Source organism: Xenopus laevis, chromosome 4L (assembly GCF_017654675.1).
Source record: "Xenopus laevis strain J_2021 chromosome 4L, Xenopus_laevis_v10.1, whole genome shotgun sequence".
NCBI classification, from domain to species: domain Eukaryota; kingdom Metazoa; phylum Chordata; class Amphibia; order Anura; family Pipidae; genus Xenopus; species Xenopus laevis.
In genome coordinates, this window is record NC_054377.1 from 20,816,303 (window position 1) to 20,828,515 (window position 12,213).

A 12,213-nucleotide genomic window follows, 5' to 3' on the forward strand; every position below is an offset into this window, starting at 1 on the left:
CTCATTTTAGATATCAGTTCCCACATGGCCAGTGCCCACTACTTCTTTTCACTGGATAATTTACTTACATTTCCAGTTCCCACTTCTTAACAATATATAATATACTTGGGTTGCCAGCATCTACTAGCTATGTGTCAGTCTATCATTAGAGCATACTGCATGTCTGTAGCAGGCCTACAAACATAGATCAGTTTTATCCTTTTGTTGCAATGTTTGCTTGCCCTATAAGTGTCCCCATCAGGCACCAATGGAAATTATTCTTATCCATTTTAGAAAATGCTTCAGAACTGTCAACATAGTTACCTTAAAACCAAACTAACTAAAATTAATTTAAGCAATTTTTTTAGGATTCAATGGTTCAAAAACCCATCAGTTTATCATTTGCAGCTCTCAGGATTTGAAATTAGCTTTGTCAGCCTGTGTGTGGTTAACTTTAGCCTCCCCAAGCAAAAAAAATTACCTCCCATCTATGATGTAAATAGAACTGATTTCATACAGAGTAAGCAAGGCCCTAGAGCAGGGATCCCCAACCTTTTGAACCCGTGAGCAACATTCAGAACTAAAAGGAGTTGGGGAGCAACACTAGCATGAAAAATGTTCTTGGGGTGCCAAATAAGTGCTGTGATTGGCCATTTGGTAGCCCTTATGTGGATTGTCAACCTACATTGAGGCTCTGGTTGGCAGTGACACTGTTTTATATGCACCAAAACTTATCTCCAAGCCTGGAATTCAAAAATAAGCAGCTGCTTTGAGGCCACTGGGAGCAACATCCAAGGGGTTGGGGAGCAACATGTTGCTCACGAGCTACTGGTTGGGGATCACTGCCCTAGAGAAAAGGATAAGAAAAACAACTGTATATCCATCACTTTATTTGAACTAGTTCTTGTGAAATTTTAAGAATAGTTTATAAACAATGGAATATACTAGAGCAGAAGAGCAACTGGAACACAATATTCCAGCAAAACTGAGTGGGATTTTTTTCCCATAGCAAAAGTGGTGTAGCAGAGTAAGGGCTCTTACTGATGAGCGGTTGAAGCTGTGCTCCCCTGCGTTCTGTTTTTCTGTGTTCAGCTGCAGGGGAGGGCAGGAATAGACGCATTAAGTTCTTTTCAATGGGGCTGTACTCACACAGGCGCGTGTAGGCGCCGAACGCAACACGCTGCATTTTTCCTGCGTTCGGCGCCTACACACGCCTGTGTGAATACAGCCCCATTGAAAAGAACTTAATGCGTCTATTCCTGCGCTCCCCTGCAGCTGAATGCAGAAAAACGGAACGCAGGGGAGCGCAGCTTCAACCGCTTGTCAGTAAAAGCCCTAAATGACTACAGACTAACCAGCTGGGCCTGATAAGCATTATCTAGCTCATTAAGATACTTTTCAACCCTACCAGGTCAGTTTGACTAAGACTAAGGGCCATATTTACTAAAGGGTGAATGTGAAAATTTGGAGTAGTTTCATCAAAAATGAAGATTCCCCTCAACATTGGCAGTTTACTAAAAGGAGTATACACCAAGTTTTGGAGAATTAACTTTGCAATGGTGAAAATTCTCTTTGTGTTGGCATAAATTAGCCTCTCTGCTCCAGGTGACCCGGTAGGGTTGAAAAACTTCTTGGTGAGCTAGCTGATGCTTATTTAAAAAGATTTAAAAGTGGCTGTTCTATCTTTCAAATAGTATTTCACCACCCTGAACCTGGAGAATTTCCTAGTTGCGAAAATATGTTCTTGTGTTCATAGTGAATTAGAGACTTTTCACTGGAGAAAGTTCACCTGGAGAAGAGAGGTGAATGTACGCCAATAAAAAGAGAATTTTCACCACTGAGAAGTTAATTCAACAAAACATGGTATATTCTCCTTTTAGTAAATTCTTTATTGCTGTAGAAAATGTCAAAATTAAGAAAGGGTCTTGCCCTTAAATGCCATGACACACTTAGGCATATTTACAAAAGGACTATAGTAACAATTTGGAGTATTTTCACCAAAAATGAAAATGTTTCACAAAATAATCAATATACTGAACAGAGCATATAAGACGTTTTTGGCAAATTAACTTCACATTGGTGAACATTCACATCTTTTGACCAGATAACATTTCTGAAGTGCAACACTGTGAATATTCTCCAATGTATCCACTTTTGCATCTCATTATGAATGTTACCTACTCCAAATTAATATTTCACATACATTATTTCTTTAGGGTGTAAACGAAAACAATTTTATGAAGAAAATACATTGGTGAATCTGCACAGAGAATTTTTAACATATTTCTCTTACAACATATGGTGTAAAAATACACCAATACAGGTTGTGTCTACCATTCAAACAATCTTGCCAAAACATAACACATGCTGTAGCCTACCTCACCCTACCTGCTTGCTTTTATGTTAAACCTCTAATATATCTGGAATGCATTAAACTTATGGACAAACATGAGAAATCATATATTCTTATATTGTATATGCTGTTGTTTGTATAAGAGTGCATATACAGACTTTAATAAATTCTTAATGAGATGTTTCTATTATTATTCCTTCCTTTTTGCTTTCTGTATCCCACCTTATCTTATTGTATGGCAAAATAAAGAATAGACAAAAAAAATACTCTTGCAGACGCTAGTTTGCATTGCATAAGAAAAGATTTTTATTTTTAGGAGGCAAACGTATAAATCATACAAATTAACAGTGAATTTATTTGAAAGTAAAATGATTATAACATGTATCATTTCTATTTAATTAAAATACCTCCTTAAAGATTTAAATGTTTAGACTAGACGTTTCCATCTGGACATTTAGTGCCAGTACACTGGCACTCCTGCACATCAATGTACTTATAATCAAGTGATGTTCCATCAGGGCACCGCAGCTTGACTTCATTTGTTGTAGTCTGAACCTCTTGGCAACAAGAACATGTATGAGACATAGTCTTTGCATGAGCAGAGTACCTAAACATAGAAAATACACTAACGTTAATTTTAAATTACTGTGCAAGTTTCTTTGAATAGTCATATATAGTAGAAGGTGATTATGAATATGGTGATTGGTACCAGAATGTTCAGTTCTATAAATAATATAGTACATTTACTCACTGGTCACTGTCAGACTTTTTTTTAATCATCTGTAGGGGATTATTTACTAGCAAAGAAATCTGTACATGAACCAATAACAACAATTTTTCTCAGATCTGATATATATATGTATGTATATGTATATGTATGTATATATATATATATATATATATATATATATATATATATATATATATATATATATATATATATATATACCAAACAAGGGAAAGTTGTGCTCACCACTAATTTTTAAAAACCATTAGGCGGGGGTGCAATGAGGCTGTGACCACAAAATACATATAGACAAATACAGGAGTCCTCTGCACTCAACCCATTATCAATATATTTAAGACAGAGACATTTTGTGCATACTGCTACTGAAAAATGCCTTACCCTTTAAACAAAACAGGGATTGTTCGTCCATATATTGCAATATATTTAAGCTGGCCAACTACATCAAAGTCATCCCATATCTGGCCTGTCCTATGCTCAATTTTCATCTTCTCTCTTTTCTGCAAGACTGTAGCATTTGTTTAGCCCTTACTCAATTTTGGTCATTTTTTAATCTATCTGGATCTTTTTAATTAATTTAATTATCTGGCAATTTTTGAATGCATAGCACTATAGTAATTTAATCCAATTTATGGTCTTGGTACAAATTATTTATCTAATCAACTTTAAGCACGTTACTAATCAATTGCACCTCCTAGATGAATTTTGGTCTTTTTTAAAAATTTTTTTTAACCTTTTCTAGTTGGGCTCAATCATGAATTATTAATGAATTGATTAGTCATAATTGGTTAAACACCTATTGGACACGATGCACTAATTGGCACTTTATATTTATATGTATGAATTGGTTGGAAATTAATTTGTCGATTAATTAATTGACCAGGCACACCTTGCACTTTAATTAAGCTTATTATTTAATTTAATTTAGGGATTTGATTAATTGCTGGATATTAATTAAGACAATACAGTCGAGGTACTTTTCTATATTTTCTTATAAATTTCGAGCACTGATCTTCTGACCGTTGTCAGCCCTTGAGTAAGATAGGGCTCTTACTCATGAGCGTTTTTACCTGCGCTCCCCTGCGTTCCGTTTTTCGGCGTTCAGCCGCAGGGGAGCGCAGGAATAGACGCATTTCATTATTTCAAATGGGGCTGTACTCACACAGGCGCGTGTAGGCGCCGAACGCAGGAAAAATGCAGCATGTTGCGTCTCAACCTGCGTTCGGCGCCTACATGTGCCTGTGTGAGTACAGCCCCATTTGAAATAATGAAATGCGTCTATTCCTGCGCTTCCCTGCGGCTGAACGCCGAAAAACGGAATGCAGGGGAGCGCAGGTAAAAACGCTCATGAGTAAGAGCCCTAAAACTCCCAAACTTGGCTGCCCTTTTATTAGACACCAGTGGGATCATCTGACTATAGCTGGGAAGGGTGGGGGCTACAACATGGAGCTGGTCACTGCTCCTGTATAACTATAACAAACAAGGAAGAGTTGTGCTCACCACTAATTTTTAAAACCATTAGGCGGGGGTGCAATGAGGCTGTGACCTCAAAATACATAATGCATAGGACTGGCCAGATATGGGATGATTTTGACGTAGTTGGCCAGCTTAAATATATTGCAATATATGGACAAACAATCCCTGTTTTGTTTAAAGGGTAAGACATTTTTCAGTAGCAGTATGCACAAAATGTCTATGTCTTAAATATATTGATAATGGGATATATATATATATATATATATATATATATATATATATATATATATATATATATATATATATATATATATATATATATATAAAACCAAATTCTATATTCAGTTTATGTAACAATTATTTTCATCTTACATTGCAGATGTTCTGCAGGATCCTTCACAGCGAGACATTTTCACCCTTGTTACAGATGTGCACCCTTGGTAGGTCAAGTAATCATCAGATGCTTGTACCTTGCAGGAGTCGTTCTTATGGATACCTGTAGTATATATACATTACAGCAAATTAAATTAGGATTGATTTATTACATCCAACATGATCTAACATATTTAATTAAGGGCCCTATTTAATATTTCAATTTCTTTTTTTTAATTAATCTAAAATGAATGAGCCCTTAGATGTTTCACTGATCCATTGGAACATTATATCAACCACAGTAACTCGAGAATTGTAACGATTCTTGAGAACTAAAAATTAGAAAATGAGTATGCATATAGAGAGAGACAGAAACATTAGCGTTTTTGATGCTGACAACAGGGCTCAATTGTGATCGTCAGACGTTTTCCCTATGTTAAACCGCATCCTTTAAAGGTACTTGCTAGTGATGAGTGAATCCATCCTGTTTCACTAAAAAGAGTAGTGGGCATTGTTGCTGCATTTTATTCACACAAAATGTATTGAAGTCAAAGGGTGGGTTATTGCAAGCATTTTTTTCTATCTGCATTTTCATGACTGACGAAAGATTTCACATATCACTAGAAATTGTGGCAAAATGTAATCCTTGCACTTCTATATAGGTACAATCAGTGCCATTCAACCTTCCTGACTACCATGCCTAAATGAGCGCTGTTGCTTCTATTGATGCATGGGAACCCTGAAGCTACCACAACCTCCTGACCAAGAAATAGCTCCAATGTTTCCTTCATGTCCAGTGTCAATAGGTGTAGCACAATTGGACATCCTGTTCACAACCAAACACCAGCAGCTTAAGCACAATTGTGTCCACTTGTGACCACAATGATGTTTGAATTGTGGGGGGATAGCTCCATTGCTGGAAAAAAAAACATGGCAACTGCACTCAAAATTGCATTATGCTTACATCAGTTGTGGTCATTAATGACCCCTAAGTATGCTTTTGATTTGTTTAGACACTTTAGTCACTTTACACTAGCTGGCAGGCAATGTATGAGTGCTACCAAAGTCCATTCTTTTGAGCAAGGTTCACAGGTCCACATGCCTGGCTCCACAGAATACATTTTATGGTCCAATCTTTATATTAATCACCAATTGAATATTGCCTTGCTTGGCCTTAACCATAAAGACTTGTTATTGCCTTTTGCAGCGTGCAAGGCATACGTTTTTTTTTAAATAAAATAATGGTATAATGGATGTTATATAAATGAAGATAAAACATATACATCCAGGTATAGTAAACGTATAAAAAACTTACATGTTTTACAGCATCCATCAGGTGAGAGTTGAATGCTTCCCTGGTATTAGGGAGAAAAAAATGTAGTGTCTTTAAACAAAACAAATGAAATGCAACATTTTTCACAAAGGCCTAACAACTGTATATTATAAGCAAGAGATTGCAGCCATCTGCCTAGAAATCATAATATGCATAAACCTTAAAGCGCAATGGCCAGACATTAACAGGTATTGTGACTTTTATACAAATGTGCCTCATAATATTGCAAGACTATGGTACTTGTCCTGGCCTTTGCAGCTGGAACTCTTTTAAGGAACCATAGAAACCATAAAGAACGAATATACTTTTGATAATAATTATCATAACAGTCATACATAAGACATCTTGTAACAGCAGTTGATAAAACTGTCTTAACTAAAGACTCAGCCTGGTTCAATTCCACTGGTTAAAACTACCCATAAATGTTCCCAGGCCATTGTAGGCAGCAAAGAGCATGGCAGGTATGTTGTCTGTAGTTGCAGGACAGAATTATAAGTAGACCATGGGGCAAATTCACTAACAGCACATTTTCAACAGTGACTGCTTCGCCACACTCAGCGCCACTTCGCCAGGCACAAATTCGTTACCACTACACTAATTCACTAAAACGCAAAGTTGCGTTTATTTCAGCCTAGCGAAACTTCGCTAGCACTCTTACACTTAGGTTAATTTGAATAGGACGGGTACATAAAAGTCGTATGGACTTCGTTAATAGTAATGTTGGTGCAAATGTTTGAAGTAGCCACTTTTTAAAACAAATGTCCAATGAACCATAATAAAGATAGAAGAGATCATTTTAATGCACCAGACATGAGCCCACCCTTATATAAATGTGGCATTCCACTCAAGTTAATTAAAAATATTTGTTGACACATAAGTCTTTAAAAGTTTGGAGTTTTGAAGGCAATTCCACTTTAAGAAATGAAAAGTCGCCAGTGTTTTTGACAACTTTAATGCATTTCCGGCATACAGGATATGATGTCACTGACATAAGATTGAGAAAGCTGCAGCTTAATTTTATCAATTCACCTGGTCTAAGGTGGTGAAGTAAACTCTGGAAAAAGTAATTTTCAATAAAATTCGCACTTTATTGAATTTGCGGAGTAACGACCGTTCGCCAGAGTAAAAACTTGCCTAGCAATAGAGTGTGAATGAACGCTAGCGACGGTCTTGTTCACTGGCGAATTGTCCTCTACACCAGTTAGTGAATTGGCGATGTCCCTGTGGATTGCATTTCTGACGAATTAACGCTAGCGTTGGCCACTTCACCCTTTATCTGCCCCCATGTCTTGAGAACTACCTCAAACTGCAGGTAGCCTTAATACATCACTGAGGTTGCAAGTAATTGATAAACATTATAGTGTGGTTTTTTTTAGTGACACCGTATTGTTTTCACAAGATATAATTATGCAAACTATGATATCATGTGATTATGTCAAGTGTAATGTATAGACTACTTACATGCTCACAGTCTTCTTCATTTAATAAGGGGCAAGAGGTTTGGGAAACAGTGGTGACGAACTGATCATTGATTAATGAGCATTTGTACACTGTGCATTTATTATTCATGGAGGGCAGCACATCTCCAGGCTATTATAAGACAAGAATAAAGAAAATTGCAAGATGTTATATTTTTAATGGACATTACAAATAAGTGAAAAATCAATAAGTAAGATGAATGACTAAACAAAACTATTTTTAAATAAATATACAGTACATGTTGGTCAGATAGTTTGGCTACAAGGTAAAAGCTATGTTTGAACTTACAGTCATAAGCCTGTGAGAGCCATCATAATTCACCACACAGTTGGTTTGCTGACAGGAACCACAGCAGTCAGATGGGGAATTTTTATTCACCTTAAATCCCTGTTGAAGTAAATAGAAACTGTTAATAAACCTGTATACCCGCTCATTCCTCTTATATTGCTATTTTTTTTGTATCCAAGAGTTTTGTGCCATTACTTTTTTACAGTACATTGTGTGTAGTAAAGGGATGCCCCTTGTCATTATGAAAGTGTGCTTGTCGCATATTACTTACAGCTGGGCACTTTATGTTGCAGACAATTGGGTTGCAGGAAATTGTATAATTCTTCCCATGTTGTGCACAGACACAATTCTCACACTTCTCTGAGTAAACATGAGATCCAGGCTGTAGGAACACAAAAAACCCAAACATAAATATATTTTTTAGGCCACAGTAGTGCAACATTGGCTTATATAATACCCATAATCACATTAAAATGTAACCTATTATAAAATACCTAACAAGAAGTACAAAAAAATATTATTATTTTCAAGGCCCTCTTTACCTCTTGTATTGCTTACTTAGTTTCTATGTAAATCTAATTTCTTGCTCAGTGCAGAATATCCTGGTGTTTCATAAATGTGTTAACACTAAATAATAAAATGTTAAATGTTTACTAATTGCTATTTTGAGGATATTTGCCATCAACTGTATGAATTAAGGAATAAAAACTAAAATGATTTGCCATAGAGCAGTGAAACTACACTGCATGCATGACCTCAATCACCATAGATTTTACAATTCTGAAAAGAACTTCTGCATAGATGTTACACTTCTGTGTTGCTAGGTAATGGACACACTTTATTGTCATTTAGTGGCGTCTCTACTGCAACAAAATGAAGGCTTTGGAGGATTTACTCTTTCAGTCAAGTCAGGCTTCCCATGTTACTTGTATGTTGTTTTATTGTGACTTAGATAATTAGATTACGAATGCACATATAACCCTCCTACACAACAATGTATTTCATTCCAAATTATCGATCTAGTAAATCCTGGAGTCAGAAAAGGAGATATGGAAAAACGACTCCTCAAGAGAGAGGCCTTTTGGATTTACACTTTAGATACGATTATGCCAAGCGGCCTGAATAGGGAGTGGGAAGTTAGCCTCTTTGTAGACTGACCGAGGTATATTTATTTCCCATGTAGGTGACCATTCCCACTCCTCCACCCCCTTTTTCTCTTTCTCCTGAGATTGTATTTTAGATGTGGAGGCATGTTGTACGAATCATCACAGTTCTATATAATTTTTGTTTATAATTATTATTAATCCTCATTTTATATATTATACTGTCTATTAATTTTTTGTCAACATGCTTCCGCATTATTACAATCTCTTTCAATACTGCGTTATGCCATATTATACAACAGCACGTACTAGCATATATTGTATATATACGGTCCTTACTTTTTCAATAATGTTTTAAAAATATTTTAAGCTCCTAAAAGTCTAGAATAATTTCTACTTGTAAGGTCCGTGCATTCATATTTACGAATCTATTTGTTATGGGTGATAGTAGTGACTGTGTTTTTAGGTATTTGTCTATGTAGCATTAAATCACATAATTTAATCACATAATTATATCACTCATATCACTAACTTATTCCATTCATTATCAACTCCCAAATTGAACAGTAGAGGGGGAAGCTACATATATGTGTGTATTTGGCAGAAGGCGCACTGGCTTCTTGAGGAAGTGACTAGTTTGAGTCACGAAACGCGTCAAGCCATGCTCTCACCCTGCCTGCAACATATTCGTGTTTGCACTATGTTTTTATTGCAACATTTTTGAATAAAATTTGAATTTTTAACTATTTTGGCCTATGGATCCCATGTCTACGGCAGCCTGTCTATGTGCCTTTTCGTTTTGTTTTCTGAAGGAAGAGGGTTGTATAATGGTAATATTAACATTATACAAGGACCAAACATGAGATAGTTTAAGTTTCCCAGTTTGTGCTGTTTAACTCAAGAAACAACAAAACATAGATTTCTTCATTAAAATTATAGGCAAATAGTTTGTTCAGCATAAGCCCTATTCATTGAAGCCATATTGAACAAGGGATACTCTGTCCGTTTAATACCTATAAAGTATATTGGAGTCTGTATTCTGTCTATAGTGTTAAAAAAAACAATTAATGCATGGTTAAAAGGAATAAATACTATAAGTATTACTATTAATATTTGGTTTCTTTACTTTAATATTTAGTATTAATATTTGTACTGAAACTGTTTCACCAAAAGATATGGCAGTTTAAGTGGGAAAAGTATTTTAAACCTATCTTATAAAAATTCTACTTACCAAGTATTCAGCATTTCCACTAACACAAACGCGTTTTGGTTCTGGAAGAAAGACGTAAAAATGTATCAGATGTATGTTATTATTTTTGTAAGTTGCATATCTCCTATATGTCTTCCCAGAATAACAGTGGCATAACAATTTTGTTTAGCTTTTTCTCATCTTTTTATAGGAGATTGTTATGACAGGCTATTTATCAAACCGTAAATCAAGTTTCTTTTCTTGATTTGTAAATAATGACTTCCCTCTTATATTAAAGGGGATTGTAATGAAACTATAAACTGTCCCACAGCTCCCATACATTCTCTATAGAAGTTAATGAAAAATTACAGATCTAAGAAAATTCAGCTATAAGATTTCTACTGACAAAAAAACCTAACTATAGATACATAAGAATTTACTAGAAATATAGTCCTTCTCCCTGTATTTCCCTGCATCCATATCCCACTTCTGCCCTATATCCTTTCCATTATTTTTCTATACTACAAGATTCTCCACCATTTGCTCTCAACATTTCTCACCATATTTCCACTCATTTTCTCTACCCTGTATACATTTAAACAGCCTCACAATTTCCTCCATATACCTTTTTCCACAATTTTACCAGGTTGCCATCTCTCATTCGCTTTTTTGCACCTCTACCACTTCTAACCCTATTTTCTGTCCTTTTTCTCTTTTCTTCTCTTGTACTTGTCCCCTTTTTCCACTTCTAGACTCAAATCTATGAAAACCCTCTGCTGTGGGGCATGCCTCAATTTTAGGGCTATATTGCTACACAGATCAGAACCTGAATGGTTATTTAGAATGACTCTAAAATATCTAGTATCACTTTAATTAGCATGAAATCACTTTACCACAAACTTACCACAAACATAAGTATGACAACAATGTCCTTCCTTGATGGTTCCCTTAAGTTCAAATCCAGGTCCACAGTTAGGGTAGGTATCTGAGCACCGATTTGGATCACATCCTTTAAACACGATTATCCAAAAATTAGGTTTCTTAAGTGTACAGGTTTGGTATGAATTTCATAAAAACTGCACTGATTTGCAAACATTGTAAATGTAATATATAAAGTAAAAACAAAGAAATAAATAATAGGAACTTTAGTGTTGACTAGAGGGGAACACATTTTTTTTCAGATACATTTTTTCAGAACCTTCGGCAATAATGAAGGACAAACAGAAATTGCTTTCAGTTGGCATTTTATTTGCACCTAATTTTAAAATCCTTGAAATGTTTCATTATGTATATTATAGTTGCTTAGAAATACTTTTTCTTTGACTATACAAAGAAAAAATATATTTTTGAATGAATAAAGGGCATGGTGGCCATATACTAGACAACCCACCAATATATCTAACTGATTATTCCACAGATTAAAAGAATGGAAACCATTAAACTGGCTATACATACAGATGGCTAAACAATGCAGTATTTATCCACCAGTAAGGTACATTGGCAGAGACATTAGCATCACAAGTGGCCTTCTGAGACCAAAGCTTTATGTCCAAATCTGCTTTCAGATATCTGAATGATGATATCTGATAATGAATGATATCTGAGTGAATAATCTGTGGTTGATTTTATTTTCTCTCTGCTGCCTTAATTGATCTCCTGGGAATGAGTCTATGGTGTTAGATGTCTACGTCATAAAATGTAATAAAAGTCGTAAAGGAAGAAAAATTGCATTTTGCAATGTAATTTTAACTGCACAATGCACACTTTTAAGATGTACTTGAAGGTGGACTAATATTTTTTCATTTCGTTTTAGTACATACCCTGTGCAATGGCACAAACTATACAATTCACAATCTCTCTTCCCCAGTCCGAAGTGGTCACTGAACAGTTCATAGG

General features: G+C 35.5%; 1 protein-coding gene across 1 annotated transcript; it reads right to left on the minus strand.

Moving 5' to 3' along the window:
• Positions 1-2,620: 2,620 nt before the first annotated feature.
• LOC108704970 (intestinal mucin-like protein) lies at positions 2,621-12,210 on the minus strand. The gene is made up of 9 exons (XM_041589608.1): positions 12,138-12,210; positions 11,222-11,326; positions 10,360-10,400; positions 8,297-8,407; positions 8,026-8,124; positions 7,720-7,848; positions 6,241-6,280; positions 4,926-5,049; positions 2,621-2,939 (listed from the first exon to the last, which is right to left on the minus strand). The coding sequence occupies exons 1-9, from the start codon at positions 12,208-12,210 to the stop codon at positions 2,765-2,767; spliced, it is 897 nt and encodes a 298-aa protein (XP_041445542.1). The 3' UTR covers positions 2,621-2,764.
• Between the last annotated feature and the right edge of the window lie 3 nt (positions 12,211-12,213).